We start from the raw sequence: 24,134 nt of genomic DNA, 5'->3' as shown, positions 1-24,134 counted from the left end.
TAAGTATATAGAATGTCCCTTTACTAAAAACTTATAATTCTATAATCTAAACAAAATTGTTTTACTATTGTGATCTTATTGTATATGCCTTATAGTATTTTTAAATGTTAACAGTATTTTGGGAACATTTCACCATATATTTAAGTTTTCTTCCAAATCATGGCTTTTAATGACTGCAGCTTTTAATCATATTCATGTATTATAGATTTCCCAATTAATGTTTTTAATTTAAAGTAGGTTCCTAAATGTATTGTTGACCTGAAATAAATAGATTGCCAGATATTTCTCCTGCAAAGATGGGTTTATTTGGGATCAGCAGAGAATTACAATTCCAGGTCTGCAACCATGGTGAGCCACATGTAAGTCCTTGCCCAGCAACAGGGGAACTCTTTTATAGATGGGAAAAGGAAGTTGGGAGGGCTATAGTAAACAAAGAGTCTATGGCTTTTCATTGGCTGAGTCCTTGCCAGGAAAGAAGAGGCGTCTTCCTTCTGTTGGGCTCTGCTATCATAGCAGAGCATGAGAGCTTCCCCTGATCATCTCCCAACTCTATTTAATGAGGTTTCTGTTTCTTAATTTTTTGCATTATGTTTCCACTTCCAATTATTTCCTTAGAGTGAATTTCTGGAAATGAAATTATTGATGTAAGCATTTTTTGGCTATATGTCCACTAGCATGGTATGAGAATACCCTATTCATGCCAGCCTTATCATCATTACTATTGATGTTGTAATACATTTATCCAATGTGATGGGCAAAAAATTATATTTTTACTTGCATTTTTAAAATTACTGGTGTGTTCATTTTCATATTTTTATGTTGTGAGATGATTCTCTTCTTTGTCTCTTTTTCTATTCTTATATTTTATCTTTATGTATCAAAGATATCAATAACCCCAAATGTATTTAATTTGAACCTAACCAGTCCTGTCAGTGTTTCCTTTATGATTTCTTTCATTGTTTTCAATACTGAGAAAATTCTTCCTTGGATTAAATAAATATTTATTCATATTTTTTGAGGTTTTCTTCAAGATTTTAGCATATGTTTAAAAGTAAAAATAAAAAATTTTTTTCCTAAATGTTTTGGCAGTTGTCCCAATATTGTTTATGGAATACTCTTTCCTTTCCCCACTGATTAGAAATGCCAGTTACATCATATGCCAAATCCTCATCCACATTACTGTTTGTTTCTGGATTCTCTATTATGTTCTATTGATTTACCTATTACTGTGTCAGTATCATACAGTTTTAACTATTTAATACACTAGTGTAACATGTATTAATAGTCTCCTCATTTTTTTCCTACTCCCACGTCTATATTCTTCCAGACTTACTTTGTAATCAATTTTCCAAGTTCCAAGACAGACCACTTGAGATATCGAAATGTTATTGGTACCTTTTAGAATTTTTACCATAGTTAGTCTTTTTAGCCAGGAAAACAGTTTATCTTGCCTTTTCTTCAAGTTTATTGATTGATTGATTGATTGATAATGCTCCTCAGTAACATTTTATGGTTTCCTCCATATACTTTCTGCACATTTTTGTTTATTCCTCAATATTTGCATATTTGTGGCCATCATGAACAAGTTTTTCCATTAATTTTTGACTAGGTTTATATATATATATTTGAAAACCATTGATTTTATAATTTTTTATCAGACACTTTAGTGAACTCAGTTGTTTCATTTCGTTATCTTGGGTTTTCTAAGTAGACAAAAGTATCTTCTGCAAAGAATAACCCTACCTTCTTTCCTGTCCGTAGACCTGTTTCCTTCTGCTTTTTTTCGTAGTTAACTAGCCAAAATTTTGTTTCCTCATGACAATTTAACACTCCTCTACAATAGAGGAAAACAGTCTCCTCATATCTGTGTTGGTACATATACTAGTGGTAATAAGGTAAGAAATCCAGGGTATGCTGGATTTCTTAGAATATAAGGAAGTAACACCCCGGGTAAAACCTTTGATAGTTATAAAGAACATTAGTTGTGGTGTGATGCTGCCCTCAAGTGGCTCCAACAGAAAAAGGTGGTTACAATGTTCATTGCAGCACTATTTACAATAGCCAGGAGATGGAAGCAAACTTAGTGTCCATCGACAGATGAATGGATAAAGATGTGGCACATATATACAGTGGAATATTACTCAGCCATAAAGAGAACTTGAGTTATTTGTAGTGAGGTAGATGGACCTAGAGTCTGTCATACAGAGTGAAATAAGTCAGAAAGAAAAAAACAAATACCATATACTAACACATACATATGGAATCTAAAAAGAAAAAAAATGGTTCTGAAGAACCTAGGAGCAGGGCAGGAATAAAGACGCAGACGTAGAGAACGGACTTGAGGACACGGGGAGGGGGAAGGGTAAGCTGGGACGAAGTGAGAGCGTGGCATGTACATATATACACTACCAAATGTAAAATAGATAGCTAGTGGGAAGCAGCCACATAGCACAGGGAGATCAGCTCGGTGCTTTGTGTCTACCTAGAGGGGTGGGAAAGGGAGGGTGGGAGGGAGACACAAGAGGGAGGGGATATGGGGATATATGTATACGTATAGCTGATTCACTTTGTGATACAGCAGAAACTAACACACAGTTGTAAAGCAATTATACTCCAATAAAGACGTTTTAAAAAAAAAAAGGTGGTTAGAAAACAAGACCTCATAACTGATATGAGGCATCCTCATGGACTCCCAGAAATACCAGGATGAGCCTGTAGGAAGGAAAGACGGCTAGAGGGGCTGTGTTTGAAAGTGGAAGGTGGAGGTGGGGATATAAATGAATGTTGTTTGGGTTTTTACTGTTAACATGACTTCATTAGTACTTACAGAATGGATTTACGAACAAACCGTCTTTAAATCGTCTCAGCTAAACCCTGCTTAGACATGGAACTGATTTTGGCTAGCTTTCTGCTGTGTATCATGCTTGGGAAGCTCTTGGCCACAGGACTGTCAAGAACTTAACAGGTTCCAATAAACAGATAAACAATCTCTTAGGAGGCTAGTTTACACAACAAGTTCTCTTTTGGTATTTTAAGTTAGCACTAGGCAAAGTGATGGTCCCTGCCTCTCTACTCTACACCACATATTTATTAAGCACATGTATACCAGTGATGTAGCTGGTCATGGGAGACATCACTTCATATGCTATCCTTCTCTCATACCATTCTAAAATTACTTAACTGAAAGGCCACTGCCCAAAACAAGAGACCATTGCTTCCCCTTCAAGGTGGCTTTCGCTTTGGGGAGCTTGGTTTTCTGAGTAGTTCCTCATCTGAGTTTATATTTTCCTCTTTCTTTTTCCACTCAGAGATTATTGAGGAATGGGAGTAGGTTTTATGTTCCCTCCTGGGCCTAGAAACTGCTAAAGCACTGACACTGTTAGCTAAGATTCTAAAGTGGCCCAAACATGATAGGGTGGGGATAGAGAGGAGAAACCTATTCCAACAATTAACTGTTAGCAGTCGTGTTTCCCTAATATGTAAGCTGTGTCACACTTCTCTAGTAGATACTTCACTACACAGCTTCCATTGTAATTAATTTTATAACAAACATGTTTGAACAACCTTAGCATGCTAGAATCAGAGTTGACCTCATTTATAGGCTTTTTAGACCATCTCCATTCCCTACATGTCAGTCTCTGGGGATGAATTGGAGACCTTAAGAGATAAAATCTTACAGAGAAGAAAACACTAGGGTCAGCAAAAGTCAAATGCTTTTATTTCTTTACAATCTTGCTGAGGCTAACCCTGGCTATTTTGAGGCATAAGACCACAAGGTGTTTTCCTCCATTGATTACATTAATTTTGTTGGAAAAAAATATGAGCCTTTACAACTCTTTCAGGACATTTGGTTACTACTCAGTGTACTAAATAATGTTACATTTTATTGAGCTTCTGCCTATGTACCAGTGCTATGCTACATGATTTATTTGCACAGTACAGTGAAGAACTAGAGAATTTAAAATGTGTTTGACTATTATGTATAAAATAAGCTATAACAATATATTGTACAACACAGGGAATATAGCCAATATTTTACAATAACTATAAATAGAGTATAACCTTTAAAAATTATGAACCACTATATTGTACACCTGTAACTTACATAATATTGTACATCATCTATACTTTAAATAAATAAATTTTAAAAATGCGTTTGAAAACCCCAACTGTATCAATGGCTGACTACAGTAACTACCTAGATCCTTTTGTATAACTTTTAGATTTCTTCTTCTTCCTTTCTATTTCTTATTTATTTTCAGATTTGTCTATTGATGATGAAGAAATAATTTTTGTAAATAATTTGATGACCTATAGAAGTCAGCTACCAACTTCGCATACTCTGTTGAGTAGGCTAAAACTATTTTTGGTAAAGGATCCCCTGTTGGATTTCAAAGGACAGATGTTCACAGAAGCTGATTTTTTCAGGTACTTAGTTGCCCAGTGTTGTGAATATTTTTAAGAGAAGAAAATATTCTTTGTATGCTCACAAGTCTAGATGTTATCAATCATAGTATTTTATCATTGTTTACCTCAACTCTAATTTTAATCACTATGTATTTTGATTAACTACATTTGGTATGTACCTTGCTTTTAGTAAACACTAATTTAATGTTTTATTTTTTTGTTAAGGGAGTGTTTCTCTATTCAAGGAGATATGAAAGATTTTGTGGAAGATTTTTACATGGATAAAGAGAACTTTTGTCAGGAGAAGCTAGAAGATACAGTAGGTTTAAATGAAGCTGTAATATTTGCTTTCAGTAATTTTTAAATAAAAGTTAGTAAATCACACTTTTACAAGATGTAGTAATATACATTGGCCATTTACTATTGTCAAGTTAAAAAGACTTGATAACGGATTGAGCGTGTATCAATTAAAGAGTCAAATTTACTTCAGAGACAGTGGTCTAAACCTTGGCTACACATTGGAAGTACTTGATAAATTTTAATAAAATTCTGAAGCCTGGATCCTACTCAGATATATTCTGATTTAATTGGTCTGGTGTACAGCCTAGGTATAGGGAATTTTTTAATAATTTTAATCAATATACCTGGTATAGGACATTAAGTGTTCATATATATATTGGTCTTAAGGCGTTTAAAGGTTTTTTTTTCTTTTTACTAAAAACTTTAACACACATGGTAAAATAATTAATTCACCTATTAGCCCCTTTTCTCCAGTCTCCCTCTTCCTCCCCTGTTAATTCTGAGAGTTATGCACATACAGTCTCACTTGTTGAAGAATCCAGTTCTGTAGGAATGAAAGAGAAATAAATTCTGTGGAATGCAGTAAAGATCCATTCCATTCCATCTGCTCTTTTTACTTCTCCATTCACCAGCTCTCATTTGCTGCAGTGATTGTTTTTAATTTAGAATTTTGAAAATTTGTTATTAACATAAAAGAAGATACTTCTGCATCTAGGGATATTGTATGTCACTAATGTAATCGGTGGCCATGAAGGATATTACTCAGAGAGAACATTGCTTGTAATATATTTTTTTGGCTGCTACATTTACTTTTTAAATAAAATGTATGCAGAGCATTAAAGTTTTTGAGTGTGGGTTTAGTTTAAAATTTGGTACACCAATTAAGCAAATGTATCTATTTATGAACTCAGAAATATTTATTTGGAAAACCTCACTAAAAACTAGTTTTACCTATATGTTATTTCAGGCATCAATTTTGCCTGAGTGTGAATTCTTAATATCTGCAAGCCTCAAAGAAGAAGTTGATATTCCATCACTCTCAGAACTGAAGGAGTCATTAAACTTAATGCCAGAAATGATAAATTATGTAGATGAAAATGAAAAGCTTTTCAGAAGAGGTGAGAGTTAAATTTAAAATCTTTACTTGTTAGAACTACTTAATAATGTTTGTTATAAAAATTCTTGTTCATTAAACTTCTTTCTGAACCTTCAGATTTTTAAAGTGTCCTGTAAGTTTGCACAATGAAATCTCAAAATTATTATTGATAAGACACTTTTGTCATTGTCTCCTCTTTATACACTTGCAAGCTTAAAATGTCTCTGAAATTAATTTAACCGTTTCAAGATAATTATAAAAATAGAGCTAAAACACATATGACGGTATTAATTTTTTTGAGTTATTTTCTTATACATAGTGACAAAGCACTAACAACTTCTATGCTGATTTTAGAAGCTCAGAGTAAGGTTATGATTCATGGAATCAGATGACTGGGAGAGTCATAACCTAGAATTTACATGGTTTCTTCCCAGTTAGACTAGTAAATATTGTCGAAGTCTTTTAATATAATTTGAGCCCAAATATTTAACTGTTCTCTCATACATTCCAGTTGAAATAATCGTAGATAAATAATATTAGGGAGGAGTGAAGGGGGATTTGTGATATCCATTGAGAATAGGGATGCTTGCCATCAACAGACTTGAAGGAATTCTTGCGGACAAGAGTAAATCAGGGGATTACTGATGAGCCTACAAGTCAGGCAAGGTAATGAAAAGCCAACCTAAGTAAATAGATCAAATTTATACCAGAACTTGAAAATCTAGCAGAGCTCAAAACTGCAGGTGGCCCATGGGCTTGTTAGAAGGACACAAATCTATGCATGGTAATGGAAAAGGACAGGTGAATGTACTGAATGACTGTGGTGCTACACTCCCAGCCTTCACTTGGCCCTGATGGTGTACTAAATGACTCCTCAGAATCATTGCCACTGAAGAATGAACAAGACTACAGAAAAACTAATATCATAGTACTTTTGCTGGTAGTAGGCTTTTTCCTTTTTTTTTTTTTTTCCCAGATCTTACTATCAAGCATGGAATTTACATTGAGGATATAAAATGCAGCTCCACAGAAATTTTGGCCATTCAAAGTCAATGTGAATCAGAGTACAAGGAACCAGGTAGAAATTTTGAATAAATCATGGAGCTTATCAGGGGATACCTATATATGATGTAAAAGTACAATACATTCACATATAAAGTCTACTATGAGACAGTTTTCATGTGTAAAATTTGATTATTGCAAGCCAAGTTGTTCTTTTATCTACCCCTTTACATTTGTTACTATCATTAACATCCTTCTAGCATCAAAAGAGGAGATTTACAAAGATTGAGGAAGAGGAATGGAGGAAATAGCATTAATATTAAAAATAGAAATCTTGTAATTTTATAGCTCAGTTAAAAAGAACTTTATATTTTACCTCAGTATTAGCAGTCTTGCTGACCCTTGTTATACTTTTGTAAATTTAACTTTTTAATCCCCAAAGCAATCCCATCATTATTGTTACTATCACTATCCTGCCAAATTTGGAATCTCAGAATCATCTCTTGTTCCAGTGTAATGCCAGATTGTATTGCTCCCTAACTATGTTGATGATGCTGTTGTTTAGTTACATTTATATCTGATCATATTAATCATCTATTTGGAAGTATACTGCTTTATTTATGAAAGTGACAGAAACACACTGACTACTTATGATAAATGAGGATTCGTTTTTCAAGCCCACCCTATAAAAGATACAACTCTGTGCTAGGCCACCTAGACTCCATACTTTTTAAGGTGAAAAATTACTGTCTATTAATACTATTTGTTTAACATCACCAGTATTTAGTATGGAGATAAAAATAGTACTACCTCTTAAGTACTGACAACATAAGTTGTCAGAATTGAAAACATTGTTACACATAAAGTCTTAGAATTTATCTTATATAGTAAACAAAGTTTAGTTGCCAATGTATTTTTTAAAAATCACTAGTATATAGTTGAGACACCATGTGGTATATGTGTAATCCTTTATATAGATGGAAATTTAAAACTGTTATTTTGTGTTTCAAACAACCCAAATCTCTTTTGATTGAAAATTTCTGTTGTAACACAATGATCAAACATAATAGTTGCTTACAAAAAGTTATGAATTATACATAATTTTATTCAATGTTTATGTAACATGATTTTTAAAATTTTTATATATTCTAGTAGAGTTAGAAATGCCATTAACTCATCTACACCTAACAAACCAACATTCTTCAGTGAATTCATTATGTGCAGAACTTCAGAAATTTCCATCTTCTCCTGCTTGTAAAATGTAAGTAAAGATTAAATCTAGAACTCAAATTGCAATTCAGAAGAAGCAATCTTTAATTAAATCTCTCCATATAAAGTCAATTTCCCAGATAGCTCTGTGAAAAAAAATGTAAGAGATTAAATGGTGTTCATAGTAAGCAACTGAAGGGAATATATGAATATATATGTACATAATTGTTTTTATATGCATAGAATATCTTTAGAAGGGCACACAAAAATCAGGTACTGTTGGTTGAGCCCAGAAGGGAACTGGGTAACCTGGCAATATAGGAGGTAGTAAGTGATCAAGCTAGGCTCTTTTATACTTTTAGTATTTCGAATGTGAATATATTACCATTAAATATAAACAACTTGAAAATTTTAATTTTAAATTTAAAATTTAAACAATCTGCTTAGAACATTGCCAGTGGATGCTTACCAATGACACTGCCTCTATTGTCACTCACTACCATGAAATACAGTGTAGCAGTATATTGGTTTGTTAGGGCTGCCATAACAAATACCGTAGACTGGCTGGCTTAAACAACAGAAACTTATTTCTTCACAGTCTAGAGGCTGGAAGTCCAAGATCAAGGTATCAGCAGGATTGGATTCTTTCTGAGGCCTCTCTCCTTGGCTTGTAGATAGCTGTCTTCTCCCTTTGTCTTTTTTTTAAAAAAAAACTTGCTCTTTAATTAATTTATTTATTTATTTTTGGCTGTGTTGGGTCTTCGTTTCTGTGCAAGAGCTTTCTCTAGGTTGCGGCAAGCAGGGGCCACTCTTCACTGTGGTGCACGGGCCTCTCACTATCGTGGCTTCTCTTGTGGAGCACGGGCTCTAGGCGCACAGGCTTCAGTAGTCGTGGCGCGCGGGCTTAGTTGCTCCGCGGCATGTGGGATCTGCCCAGACCAGGGCTTGAACCCGTGTCCCCTGCATTGGCAGGCAGATTCTCAACCACTGTGCCACCAGGGAAGCCCCTCCCTTTGTCTTCATGTGGTCTTTCCTCCATGCACGTCTATGCCCTAATCCCCTCTTCTTAAAAGGATACCAGTTATTTGGATTAGAGCCCACCCTAATCACCCCATTTTAACTTAATTACCTCTTTAAAGGCCCTAGCTCCAAATACAGTCATTCTAAGGTACAGAGAGTTAGGGCTTCAACATATGAATTTTGAGGAGGACAAATTCAGCCCATAATAAGTAGTTAAGAGCCCTGAACTAGAGCCAGATTGCCTGGCTGTATCATTAACTAGCTCTGTGATCTTCATTGCCCCGTGCCTCAGTTTCCTTATCTGTAATATTGGGATAATAATTGTACATACCTCATAGGGTTGTTTTGGGGTCTTCCAAAAGATTTGTCACACCTCTCTGACCAGGAAGAGCCAAGGATAAGAGAGCAGTGTGTTCAGTGGTTGAACAATAGATTTGGCTTTCAACTTACTTCCCTAGGAGTACCAGAGATCACATCCCCTCTCTAACAGAGGACATCCACTGACCTTCTTTACCTGTGTCAATGTGGTACTGGTGTTGGGGAAACCAGATACGTAGAACCAAATAGCCACAAATCTGTTCAGTACAGCCCAGGATGGTCTGTAATCTTCTCAGAATTTATACTGCAGGGCTGGATCATTGTATTCTAGTTTGAGCCAAAATTGCATAGCTTAATAGCCCAGCATCTTTGTCCTCTGAGTCTGAGATAGCTTTGACTGCTATCTTATACCATACAGCATACCTGTAATTTAATGTTTTTTATGTTAGATTAGTCTGCCATCCTGGAATAAAGTCACCTCATTCCCCTACTTCTTATGCTAGTTACACAACTAAGAACATAACCAGTACAACCCCCTTCTTCCCCACTGTAGTCCTAGAACTTAGTATGTCCTAAAATAACACATTTTAAGGAAAATTACAGGAACATCTCCAAGTCTCTAATAAATTATTCACAGAGTGGACACTGTGTGCTGGGTTTTGAGTTCTTAGCTGCGATTGGCTGATCTGCCAGAGGAGAATGCTCTTGGATTGCTGGAAGCAACTGGAGCATCTCATAACTAGCTGCTCAGGCTTCTGTTAATGGTCTCAGGAAGGTGTCACAGCATAAGATGAAGGAGCCTGACATTGAGGGCCCCAATTATCTTCATCTTCTGGCAAAGAGGTATTTCCTTTGGGGGGTAAATTTGTGCTATACAGAACTCTTACCATGAACTAGAACTGCCCATATCAGATATGAACTCTAAAAAAATAGCATGGGATGAGTACAGAAACTATCTATAATTGGTTTAAATATTTTTAATCCCTTTGTTAAGGTGCAAGACGTTTATTTGCAGGACCTATACTTCTTTTTTTGTGTGCTCTTTTACTCTTTTTTTTACTCCATATACCCTAATCCATCTGTTAAGGCAGATTGGCAGTTAGAAACAAAAACTAGCTGAAATTAGCATAATCTTGAATTTCAATCTTATATTGAAAGTATTTACTTAAACTGCAGTAAACTCTTTAATCACACAAGTCATATACCTACTTATTGTTATAATTCAAATATCTAATGAGAATTTATGAAACTTGTCTTATCTGTGTATTATGATTTGCCAAAGTTAGAACAAAAAGACTTTTTTTGGTGTTTTAAATAGCAGTGTTATTTTATTTTATTTTTTAACATCTTCATTGGAGTATGATTGCTTTACAATGATGTGTTAGTTTCTGCTTTATAACAAAGTGAATCAGCTATACATATACATATATCCCCATATCTCTTCCCTCTTGCTTCTCCCTCACTCCCACCCTCCTTATCCCATCCCTCGAGGTGGTCACAAAGTACCGAGCTGATCTCCCTGTGCTATGCGGCTGCTTCCCACTAGCTATCGGTTTTACATTTGGTAGTGTATATATGTACATGTGTGGAGAAAAGGGAACCCTCTTGCACTGTTGGTGGGAATATAAATTGATACAGCCACTATGGAGAACATTATGGAGGTTCCTTAAAAAACTAAAAATAGAATTACCATACGACCCAGCAATCCCACTACTGGGCATATACCCTGAGAAAACCATAATTCAAAAAGAGTCATGTCTATTTACAATAGCCAGGACATGGAAGCAACCTAAGTGTCCATCGACAGATGAATGGATAAAGAAGATGTGGCATATATATACAATGGAATATTACTCAGCCATAAAAAAAACAAAATTGAGTTATTTGTAGTGAGGTGGATGGACCTAGAGTCTGTCATACAGAGTGAAGTAAGTCAGAAAGAGAAAGACAAATACCATATGCTAACACATATATATGGAATCTAAAAAAAAAAAAAATGGTCATAAGAACCTAGGGGCAAGATGGGAATAAGGACGCAGACCTACTAGAGAATGGACTTGAGGATACGGGGAGGGGGAAGGGTAAGCTGCGACAAAGTGAGAGAGTGGCATGGACATATATACACTACCAAACATAAAATAGATAGCTAGTGGGAAGCAGCCACATAGCACAGGGAGATCAGCTCGGTGCTTTGTGACCACCTACAGGGGTGGGATAGGGAGTGTGGGAGGGAGGGATATGGGGACATATGTATATGTATAACTGATTCACTTTGTTATAAAGCAGAAACTAACACACTATTGTAAAGCAATCATACTCCAATAAAGATGTTTTAAAAAGAAAAGAGTCATGTACCACAATGTTCATTGCAGCACTATTTACAATAGCCAGGACATGGAAACAAACATGTGTCCATTGACAGATGAATGGATAAAGAAGATGTGGCATATATATATATACAACGGAATATTACTCAGCCATAAAAAGAAACAAACAAAAAGACTTCTAACACTTGTTCAAAGCGTTACACTTGTTCAAAGCGTTATGCTCCTTAAAAGCCTATGCTCATTCTCTGTCTAGCTGTGACCGGCTGAGGCAGCATAGGGACGGCATAGGGACAGTAGCCTTGCCTGGCTACTGCAGCACTAGGGTGTCAGTTGGTCCTGCCCAGAACACTTCAGTTCTGCCCTGCAAGGATATATTTAATAACTGATTGTTGTGTCCCTTTAATACAAGAAAATGGAAACTGAACAGCCAGAGGAAACCTTTCCCAACACCGGAACCAATGGCGAATTTGGTAAACGCCCTGCTGAAGATATGGAAGACGAACAAGCTCTTAAAAGATCTAGAAACACTGATGAGAGGGTTGAATTACGCATTCTGCTTCAGAGCAAGAATCCTGGGGAAGTGATTGGAAAAGGAGGCAAGAATATTAAGGCTCTCCGTACAGACTACAATGCCAGTGTTTCAGTCCCAGACAGCAGTGGCCCTGAGCGCATATTGAGTATCAGTGCTGGTATTGAAACAATTGGAGAAATTCTGAAGAAAATCATCCCTACCTTGGAAGAGGGCCTGCATTTGCCATCACCCACTGCAACCAGCCAGGTCCCGCTCAAATCTGATGCTGTGGAATGCTTAAATTACCAACACTATAAAGGAAGTGACTTTGCGAATTGAGACTGTTGATCCATCAGAGTCTGGCTGGAGGAATTATTGGGGTCAAAGGTGCTAAAATCAAAGAACTTCAAGAGAACACTCAGACAACAATCAAGCTTTTCCAGGAATGTTGTCCTCATTCCACTGACAGAGTCGTTCTTATTGGAGGAAAACCTGATATGGTTGTGGAGTGCATAAAGATCATCCTTGATCTTATATCAGAGTCTCCCATCAAAGGACGTGCTCAGCCTTATGATACCAATTTTTACAATGAAACCTATGATTATGGTGGTTTTACAATGATGTTTGATGACTGTTGTGGATGTCCCGTGGGTTTCCCATGTGGGGAAAAGGTGGTTTTGACAGAATGCCTCCTGGTCGGTGTGGGCGTCCCATGCCTCCATCCAGAAGAGATTATGATGATAGGAGCCCTCGCCGAGGACCTCCTCCACCTCCTCCTGGACAAGGGGGCATGGGTGGTGGCAGAGCTCGGAATCTTCTTCTTCCTCCACCACCACCACCTAGAGAAGGGGATCTAATGGCCTATGACAGAAGAGGGAGACCTGGAGACCATTATGATGGCGTGGTTGGTTTCAGTGCTGATGAAACCTGGGACTCTGCAGTAGATACATGGAGCCCATCAGAGTGGCAGATGGCTTATGAACCACAGGGTGGCTCTGGATGCGATTTTTCCTATGCTAGGGGTCGTGGCTCGTATGGTGATCTTGGTGGACCTATTATTACTACACAAGTAACTGTTCCCAAAGATCTGGCTGGATCTATTATTGGCAAAGGTAGTCAGTGGATTAAACAAACCCGTCATGGGTCAGGAGCTTTGATCAAAATTGATGAGCCTTTAGAAGAGTCCGAAGATCAGATCATTACCATTACAGGAACACGGGCCCAGATACAGAATGCACAGGATTTGCTGCAGAACAGTGTGAAGCAGTATTCTGGAAAGTTTTTCTAAGACTAGTGAAGAACTGAAGGAGTCCTGCATTTTTTTTTTATCTGCTTTTGTTTAAAAAGCCAACATTCCTCTGCTTCATAGGTGTTCTGCATTTGAGGTGTAGTGAAATCTTTGCTGTTCACCAGATGTAATGTTTCAGTTCCTTACAAACGGGTGGGGGGGTGGGGGAGGGTGTGCAAAAACCCTGAAATTTTGAAACAGCAGCAGAGTGAGTGAATTTTAAATTTTGCTTATTGGTGGTGGTTTAAAAAAAAAATCCCCCCATGTAATTATTGTGAACACTTTGCTTTGTGGTCACTGTAACATTTGCGGGGTGGGACAGGGAGGAAAAGTAGCAATAGTCCATATGTCCCTGGCATCTAGTCAGAGCAGTGTGCAGAATGTAATGCTCTTTTGTAAGACACGTTTTATGATTTTTAAAATAAATTTAGTGAACCTAAAAAATAAATAAATAAATAGATTAGCCAAAGGTTCCAGGGCCATTTGAAACAACTTAAAGGAATTGTCTCATCACTGGCAAAATGTAAATAGTTTCCATTAGTTCATGAATACAAAAACTTAAAAATCCCTATTTAAAAAATAGATTTACACCTCAACTGTGAAACTAAAAACAAAGAGAAAAAGTGTTTTAAGAAAAACAGAAAGGAAAAATAATATGTAATGTTATTATACTCTTAACTTGCTTTTATGGCCCTAATTACTTTTATTTCAGAACACAACATTTTGGCTGGAGGTATGCCCAGTTAACAAATATTCTGAGTTCCTGCTACATATAAAACTCTATGCTAGATTTTATGGTGCTAAAAAGAAAAGTCTGTGTGGCATTACGTCTTTATTTCCACACTGATTACTGAATCGTGAATATATTTCTATACATGAACAAAGAAGATATCAAATTCAGACATATCTTCAGAAAGCTCCATTAAGAATGAGAATAGGGACTTCTCTGGCGGTCCAGTGGGTAAGACACCACGCTTCCACTGCAGGGGGCACGGATTCAATCCCTGGTTGGAGAGCTAAGATAGCTTTATGCTACGCAGTGCAGCCAAAAAAAAAAGGAATGAGAATATTTGTCTATATTATTGTCTTCTGCTGAGCATGGCTTGCCTAAATATTTTCTCTTCCTTTCACTTTAAAATAATCGCCTACAATATGAGGTGTCTAGTTGTCAAAGAGACCTTGGTAAGGTTGAAGAATTGTCTAGATTCTCAAATATTGCCACCACATGCCAGATTTTTTGATTATGTGGGTAAATTGGATGGTTTAGACGTAAGACTTAGTTGTCTGCTACTACTCAGAACTGTCAATTTAACTAGCAGTACCTACAATTGGCATGCTCATGTATGCTCCATATGAACAGAGAAACAAAATACAATTCTCACTTAGGAGGGAGTGGGAGGTTTGGGGCATAGATTAAAGGGTTTGTGAATTAATGGTCTCTTCCCTACCAAGGCTAATAACTTCATACCTACTAATAAACAGTATTTACTGATTTACACTGCTTGTCGTACATACTTCCTTCTCTCCTCAGCACCCAAAACACACAAACAGACAGACATCACTCACTCACACACAAGACTGAAGGACTTGAACTAAACTTTAGGACCTGTCACTTCCTGAGAAAATAGAGCAGACAGAACTTTTTCATAGTTCTGATCCTCAGCCAGTAGAAGCTCCAGAAATTCTGTTTAGAATGGACTTGGTGGGGACAGCGATTTTATAAAAATTTGTGTTGAAGCTACCATTTTGTATGGTAAGCAAGATAATTTTATGTAAATCGCATTTTTATTTTGGGTGGCTTATAGTGTTGGTGCTAGCATGGTTTACGGAAGGAAATGCTAAAACCCTCCCAAGTCAGCCCCCTCTGGCTCCAGCTTCCACTGAAGGAAATGGAAGGAAGTAGAAGTAAGTTACAGGAAAGCAGGAGCAGTTAGGGAGCTGACAAACTGACAAACCTTCCTAGGGTAGGAGGAAGTAAGCATTTGAAATTTGGTCTGTGGAACTCTCTACTTCAGTTTACACATTTATAAAATAAAGTTCATTTTTTTAAAATAAATTTATTTATTTTATTTTTGGCTGCATTGGGTCTTTGTTGCTGCACGCGGGCTTTCTCTAGTTGTGATGAGCGGGGGCTACTCCTCATCGCGGTGCGTGGGCTTCTCATTGAGGTGGTTCTCTTGTTGCGGAGCACAGCCTCTAGGCGCGCAGGCTTCAGTAGTTGTGGCGCGTGGGCTCAGTAGTTGTGGCATATGGACTTAGTTGCTCCACGGCATGTGGGATCTTCCCGGACCAGGGCTGGAATCCGTGTCCCCTGCATTGGCAGGCGGATTCTTAACCACTGCGCCACTAGGGAAGCCCTAAAATAGAGTTCATTTTTGACATGCTTTTGAGTGTAGAAAATACTTAGAAAAATACTTTTCTTGAAATTTTATTATGCAAAAAGACAATATAATTAATAAATTAAACTTTAACTCTTCTTTTTCAGTAGTTTGCTTATTGCTGAAGAATCAGCTAACAAATACTGTATGGTGTGGCAATCAGAAAGCTGCAGAAGCTCTTTGAATCCATTTTTGTTTAGAGGTAAAGGTTAATTGATTTTGAATGCTAAATAGAAAGTATAGATAAAAGGTACAATCAGTAGAAATGTATTGTCAGTATTATTATTATTGAAAATACTGTCATTATAAAAAGCACCATTCCAAAATTAGGATTTCAAAATTTATAATCCTAATTTTGGGTTGAGGCTTGTAATGTAGTTAATAATATTAAGTAGTTGTGCTACTTCAGTTCCTCCATACAATATTCTGTGTCCCTACTTAGGCTAAAAAGTAATGAAGCAGAAAGTTCTGTGTCAAAATATTTAAAATTATAGTCACCATAAAAATCTGATAAAATATATCATCTTGTTTAGGCTCATTATAATGAATTGGAATTTCTGATTTAATAAATCTTACGTTAACTCTTCAAAATATTGTCGCATGTATTAATTTAGTGATTACTAAAATGGTCAAACAAAATAATAGTTCCATCTCCTAAATAGTAGAATAATTTTAACTTCATGATATTTCCGTAAGTTGAAATAAACCTTTATGTAACTTCTATTGCTATAATATTTTGGACTTTTACAAATATTAGCATCTTGAAGATGAAATACTAGACATAACTTTATTTTAGTTTTTTTCTAATTTGTAAAAATCTATTTTGTAAGAAATTTCCAGTGTGGTTCTGTTTATTGTGTTTTTTTATCTTTTTTGCCCTGTGGACTGTTTCTCACTATTTGTTTTTTGGTTTGTTGTGGTTTTTTAAGTGCCAAGAACTGGAGAGCCCAACAGTCTATATTCAGTTGTAGATTTTAAAAAGATATTTTCTATTGAAGAAGAAAGCCTTGTGGTTAATCCTGAAAATGCAGAGTGGTGGAAACAAGCAGGACTAAATCTGATAATGACAGAAACTTTGGAACATCTAAGTACATATCTGTATCATAATCTATCTTCTGATGATAGTAAACTGGAGACATTTTTGCCTACCAATGTGCTTCAATTAAAATGTAAGTATGTAATAGTAAATATCACTTGTGTAAACATTTTCAGAATGAGATGTTAGATACTGGCTTTCCGCTAGGTTATTGGGAAAATAAAACTAAATTCCAACATTAAATATAGCTCTGGCTCCGCCAGAATTTATAACTTCGACCTTCACTAAGCCTCATTTTCTTCCTTGAAAAAATGAGGAAGTTTGACTAGCTAATCATTAAATCTCTTTCTGTCCTAAAATTCTATAGTCTCAGCTTTAAATGTCTAGCCATTTTCAATTAGTGTCTTTGTTTTCTTTTATAAATGATTAATTTCTAGCCCATTTTCTGTTTACATCAGCCTAGATACAAACCAGCACTGTTATTTTTCAGCCTGACAGCTGAGCTTTAAGTGTTCAATCATATCTAGTAATCTCTCTTCAACAATAGAAAATCTTCCTTTGTTACCAAAAAGTTTACTCATTAAGGGTTTTTTACTTGTATAATTTAAGAAGACAAAAATGTCTTTTGAGTTAATTTTTTTTCTTCTTCTAGGAACTTTATGTTCTCCCAAGTTCTTTGAGCATATTTATGATTATTACCTTGAACTCTTTATTGGGTAGATTGCTTATCTTCACTTCACTTAGTTCTTCTTCTGGGGTTTTATCTTGTTCCTTCATTTGGAGCATAGTCCTCTGTCCCCTCATTTTGCCTGATTCACAGTTTTTATTTCTATATGCGTGGTAGGTTGGGTATGTTTCCCAGTCTTGTAGAAGTGGTCTTTTGTAGGAGATGTCGTATGTGTCCTAGCAGCACACTCCCCTCTGGCCACCAGAGCTATATGCACTAGGGGTGCCTCTTATGTGGGCTGTCTAGGCACTTCTGTTGTGGCAGACTGACTAATGTGAGTGGTCTGATAGGCGTGGCTGGCCCCTTGTCCAGTTGGTTGCGAAGCCCTGCCCTTGTGTGGAGGCTGCAGGCTACTAGTGGGCGGGGCTGGGTCACAAGGTGGCTGGAGCTCTGGGGGCCCCTGGGGCTACTGCTGGCCCACTTATGGGCAAAGCCAGGTCCCAGGATGGCTGGTTATAGACCTGGGGGTCACAGATCTAGTGTCAGCCTGCTGGTAGGTGGGGTTGGTTTTTGACACTTCAGGGGCCTGGGGTGTCCTGAAGCTGATGTCTGCCAGCTGGTGGGTGGGGTCAGACCCTGAGGTGGCTGGCTGAGGGGCCAAGGTGTCCCAGAGCTGACATTAGCCTACTAGGGGGTGGCAGTGGGACTCAAGGGATCCAGGGCTAGTGCCCACCCACTGATAGGTGGAGACAGGTGCTGGGGTCTCTGGCTGCAGGGTCCTGGGGTGTCATAGCTGGTATTGGCCTGCTGGTGGGCAGGGCTGACGCCTAGGAGATTCTGGGGCTGTTGTCCAGCCACTGGTGGGCAGGAATGGGTCCTGGGCCTTCTGGTGGGCAGGACCAGGTCCCAGGGTGGCTAGGGGTTCAGGGGTGCCTGCTGGTGGGTGGGGCTGTGTCCCCACGCAGCTAGCTGGTTGACCTGAGGCGTCCCAGTACTAGTTGACAGGCTGATGGGTGGGGCCAGTCCCAGTGCTAATAAGCTAGAGGGAGGATTCCAAAATGGCACTTGCCATCACCAGAATCCTCATGGCAGAATGAGCTCCCAAAAAATGGCTACTGCCAATTTCTGTGTCCCCGGAGTGAGCTCCAATTGCCGCTGGCCTTTTTGGAAATCTCTCCAAGATCAGCTGGTGGGTCTGATCCAGGCTCCTTTCAAAGTACTGCTTCTGCCCTGGGTCTCAGGATGAGTGAGATTTTGTGTGCCTCCTTTGAGAGTGGAGACTCTTTCCTACAGCTCTCCTGCTCTCCCCAAATTAAGCCCTTGTGGTCTTCAAAGTCAAATGTTCTGGGGGCTCGTCCTCCTGGTGCATGACCCCAGCCATGAAAGCCTATGTGGGGCTCGGACCCCTTACTCTTTGGAGAGAACCTCTGCGATTAACCTCTGTAATTATCCTCCCATTTGTGGGTCACCCACCCGGCGGGGGGGGGTATGGGTGTCGACTATACTCTGTCTCCACCCCTCCTCTCTGTCTCGTTGTGGTTTCTTCTTTATATCTTTAGTTGTAGAAGATCTTTTTCTTCTAGTCTTCAGGTCTTTCTCATCAATAGTTGCCCTGCAAATAGTTGTACTAATTTTGGTGTGCCCATGGGTGGAGGTGAGCTCAGGGTGTTCCTGCTCCACCATCTTGGCCACTCCCCCTCCTCTTTTGAGTTATTTTGGTTGCTATGTATGCCATTATAGTAAATGGAACATACTTAGACTCAATTATACCTTTTTGAAATATGTATTGTTTTAAATACGTATTGTTTTAAAATCAGTTTGTGCAATAGTTAATAAATTTAGCTTTTAAAGGAGCTGGGGAAGTTTACTTTTATTTTATTACAGAGTAAATAAATATATTTAAAAGTGAATTTTAGGGACTTTCCTGGTGGTGCAGTGGTTAAGAATCCGCCTGCCAATGCAGGGGACACGGGTTCGAGCCCTGGTCCGGGAAGATCCCACATGCCGCAGAGCAACTAAGCCCGTGCACCACAACTACTGAGCCCACATGCCACAACTACTGAAGCCCATGTGCCTAGAGCCCGTGCTTCACAACGAGAGAAGCCACCACAATGAGAAGCTCGTGCACCACAACGAAGAGTAGCCCCCACTTGCCGCAACTAGAGAAAGCCCACGCACAGCAACAAAGACCCAATGCAGCCAAAAATAAATAAGTAAATAAAATTTTTTTAAGAAGTGAATTTTAGACATTATTGTGTACGTTGGAAGACTGCTCTAAGGAAATACGAATTGGGGTGAGAATTGTTATCAAGGGATGTTTCAAAGACAGAAGACAGAGGGCTTTGGATGTGGTAGAAAAGAGGGTAGATAAACAGACTATGTCAAGCAAATGCACACCAGTCTATCCTAAGACCCAGATGGTTACCCATGGTAGAAGAAGAATTTTAAAAGAGATGAGGTCAGATTGTGAGACAAAGAAAAGAGAAAAGATGATTTTATGGAGTCTTCCAATATCCTTAATAATGTATTAAATCTATAAAATTATGTATAATCTTTATTATGATATATAACTATATTGAGGTTAAAATGAAACATATAACTCATCTTGTTATCTAGTAGAATTATGAATCCCGAAGTTTCATCCGGAAGTTTAAAAAGCAATAACTTTATCAGGAGCCCATGGCCACATTGTCAGGATGGGGTGGTTAAAGAGAGTAGTAGAGGAAAATAATCAGAAAAGTGAAATAGTAAACAGTTCCTATTTACCTACTAAACACTCCAGAATATCTCTAGAAAATATCTTGGAGGTTGCAAATTGGTAGCACTCAGATCCTGTTCAGCCCACGTACTGTTGACCCATATGGTATTTTAATTAGTTACCAGCATTTAAAATTTGGAGGGTTGTACGAAACTGATCTGTATTTTGAAATTGTCTTTAAAATTCCAAAAATCAGACTCAGATTCTCACATGGCAACAAGTGGTTAGGGCTGCTAATAGCTCACCATTTAGACAGACCATGCACCCTCCAGTTCACCGTAGTTCCCAGCACTCACAAATTGAGGCCAGGTATTGGTTGGTATTTAGCATTACTCTTGTACTTTTGTCTTATATTTATAATAGTTAAGAGAAAAGTAAAATGTTTCCGATACCAGTATCTCTAATAAAAGCAAAAGCAAAAAAATTTATAGACCACATTTTGGAAGAAAAAAACAAAATCTATCTTCCCAAAGATTATGATTTAAGCACTGGCCCTGTACTTCACTCATTTACATATTTAGCTGGCCTATAAGGCACTTATGTTTTTTTCAAATAAACTTTGAAGTATAATTTACATATAATAAAATGCACTTGTTCTAACTGTACAGTTTAATGAATTTTGACACATGTATTTTTATACCATGAAACTATCACCACCATTAAGATATAAAATATTTCTATCACCAGGAAGTTCCCTTGTGCTCCATTGCATTCTATAGTGATTCTCCTTCTATCCCACCCTTCTCCCCTACCAACCTTCACCCCTGACTTCAAGTAACCACTGGTCTACTTTCTGTCACTATATATTAGTTTCCCTTGTTCTGGAATTTCATTTATGGAATCATACAGTATGAACTCTTTTGTGTCTGCCTTCTACTCAGAATAACATTTTTGAGATTCACTCATGATGTTGTGTGTATCTGTAGTTCATTTCTTTTTTATTACTGAGGAATTTTTCATTATATGGATGTACCAAGGTTTGTTTATCAGTTCTCCTGGATTTTTTTCTAGGTTTTTACTGTTATGAATAAAACTGCTATGAATATTCTTGTAGAAGTCTTTTTGTGGACATTTGTTATCATTTCTCTTCAGTGAATATCTAGGAGTATAACTGTTAGGTTTTATGGTAGGTGTATGTTTAACTCTTTAAGAAACTACTTTTTTCCAAAGTGGTTGCTCTGTTTTACATTTACACCAGCAATGTGTGAGGGTTTCAGTTACTCTATATCCTTGCCAACTCTTGGCATTGAAAATCTTAAATTTTAGCCCTTTTGATGGGTATGTTGTGGTATCTCATTGTGGTTTTAATTTGTATTTTCCTGATAATTAATGACGATGACCATCTTTTTACAAGCTCATTGGCTATATTTATACCTTCTTTTAAAAAATATATAATAGCTTTATGGACATGTAATTCACATACCATATAATTCACCCATTAAAAGTATATACCTCTCGGGCTTCCCTGGTGGCGCAGTGGTTGAGAGTCCGCCTGCCGATGCAGGGGACATGGGTTCGTGCCCCGGTCCGGGAAGATCCCACATGCCGCGGAGCAACTGGGCCCGTGTGCCATGGCCGCTGAGCCTGCACGTCCGGAGCCTGTGCTCCACAACGGGAGAGGCCACAACAGTGCGAGGCCCGTGTACCGAAAAAAAAAAAAAAAGTATATACCTCTCTGTGAATACACTAAAAACCATTGAATTACCATTCAAAGTTAGTATATTCACAGAGAGGTATAATCATCACCACAATCAATTTTAGGAGATTTTAATCCTCCCCCAAAAGGAATCTTGTACCCATTAGCAGTCACTCCCATTCTGTCTTTATAGATTTGTCTGTTCTGTATGTGCCATAGAAATGGAATCATACAATATGTGGTCTTTCGTGACTGCTTTCATTTAGCATGTTTTCAAGATTCATCCATATGCAGCATGTGCATATCTTATATGAAGTATTGATCAAATATTTTGTCAAATTTTTAATTGACTTTCTTTTAAAATATTATAACAGTTCTTCAAATATTTTGGATACGGTCTTTTTTTTTTTTACGGTACGCGGGCCCCTCACAGTTGTGGCCTCTCCCATTGCGGAGCACAGGCTCCGGGCGCTCAGACCCAGCGGCCATGGCTCACGGGCCCAGCCGCTCCAAGGCATGTGGGATCCTCCCGGACCGGGACACCAACCCTTGTCCCCTGCATCGGCAGGCGGACTCTTAACCACTGCGCCACCAGGGAAGCCCGATACAGTCCTTTTTAAAGTATATGTATTACAAGTATTTTCTTCTGGTCTGTGGCTTGCTTTGTATGTAAGTTTTTGACCCTTAGAATAACTGTAGGTATGATAGCTCCAAGGCTATGACTTGTTGTTAGACTATTGACAACAGTCTGGAAATATTTCTTTGCTCAGTAACCTTAGCTCCAGTAATAGGAAAAAGAGGTGCTGAATTTTTATCCTTTAAAAATTTATTTTATTCAGATGAAAAATTGATTTTAAAAGCAGTAAACAAAGTACTCGTAAGGATCAAATTATATTAATAAGAACCCAGAACTAAAGGTTATCTTAATACCCTAGTAGAACATTCATTTAGGCATGAAAGTCATTGGATGTTTTCATTTTCTGTTTTCAGCATGGCTAGAACATAAAAGTTGTTCCTCGCCTATTAAACTTATTGAGATATCTACAAATGATCATTTATCACCTTCACAAAAGACTCCACCTCTGTCAAAAGCAGTAACAGACTCGTATTTTTCTGATGAATATGTTGCTGTTGAAAGACCACGAAAAGAAGAAAAGCCAAAGATTGACCTAGAACTAGGTTATAGAATAATCCGAACTAAAGAAAATAAAGATTACTTGGAACTTGACAGCACAGTACCATCTACTGAATCATCTTCCTCTTCCAAAATTGAAGAAGCATCTTTTAAACATGGTAAAAAACAGGAGAATAATTTGGACCTTTTGAATGACTTTATTATGCTGCGAAATAAGTATAAGACTTGCACCTCAAAGACTGAAGTCACAGACAATGATGGAAAAGACGGTGAGTAATTTAATATTTTGGTGTAGGTATGATAGCTTCAAGGACTAAATGTATAATTTATTATAGAAGGTAAAGAAATAAAGCTCTTCAGATAAAACACATTATTCTTCAAAGAAAATGTCATTGATTCATGACACATTATATACGGAGATAGATATGGGATATACAGATATAGATATAGATATGTATTTTCCAAAAAATTTAAAAGTGCATTTGAACTTTTAAGAAAAGCCACTATTTGTAAAAACTCATTTTCTACAACTTGGTCATACAGATTCATAACATTTCTAACTTTTGCTGATCATTCTGCCATTCTTTTTTCTCTTTTAGCTCACAGTTCTACCTCCATATTTTAACTTGTATTTTAATGTGTACTTAAGAACCTTTTGCCTGTTTCATTGCCTATTACTCTTTTTAACTTTATCAAAGAGTTTCTGTTTGAGTTGTAACTGTTTTACATTCATCGCTTATAAACATCAAAGTAGTATAATGTGTCATATCATTTCACTTCTGGTAAAAAAAAAAATTCTAGTATTCTAGAATGTGTTTGACACAGCTTACCCAAATGAAATAAGTACAAAAATATTTATTTGTGAGAGTTAGAGTATACCTAGGTCTTACTGTCCTATGTATTGATACTGTTAATGTACACAAGGTCTTGCCCCTGAATAAACTGTAAAATAAGACAAGAAGTAAAATATATACCAGAAACTAGTTTGAGAGTCCAATGAGCTTGCTAACTAAACACCAGAATTGGGCAGAGTACCTACCCAGACC

General features: G+C 37.5%; 1 protein-coding gene and 1 pseudogene across 2 annotated transcripts in view; both read left to right on the top strand.

Moving 5' to 3' along the window:
- Positions 1-24,134, top strand: part of SHOC1 (shortage in chiasmata 1) — an 82,142-nt gene that overhangs the window by 10,438 nt on the left and 47,570 nt on the right. The window contains exons 3-10 of one of the 2 annotated variants that reach the window (XM_022579053.3): positions 4,263-4,428; positions 4,633-4,726; positions 5,675-5,825; positions 6,780-6,881; positions 7,958-8,066; positions 15,964-16,058; positions 16,786-17,025; positions 22,944-23,357. In XM_022579053.3, coding sequence (XP_022434761.2) covers positions 4,263-4,428; positions 4,633-4,726; positions 5,675-5,825; positions 6,780-6,881; positions 7,958-8,066; positions 15,964-16,058; positions 16,786-17,025; positions 22,944-23,357 — 1,371 coding nt within the window. Of the gene's footprint in view, positions 1-4,262; positions 4,429-4,632; positions 4,745-5,674; positions 5,826-6,779; positions 6,882-7,957; positions 8,067-15,963; positions 16,059-16,785; positions 17,026-22,943; positions 23,358-24,134 lie in introns of both variants that reach the window. The other variant, XM_089913584.1, reaches the window with a different exon arrangement.
- On the top strand, positions 11,961-14,115 carry LOC111177329 (heterogeneous nuclear ribonucleoprotein K pseudogene; annotated as a pseudogene).

This window comes from Delphinapterus leucas, chromosome 6 (assembly GCF_059928025.1).
Source record: "Delphinapterus leucas isolate spDelLeu-1000000601 "Yukka" chromosome 6, BTC_Dleu_Yukka2, whole genome shotgun sequence".
Taxonomy (NCBI): Eukaryota; Metazoa; Chordata; class Mammalia; order Artiodactyla; family Monodontidae; genus Delphinapterus; species Delphinapterus leucas.
This window is presented reverse-complemented; position numbering and strand designations above follow the sequence as displayed.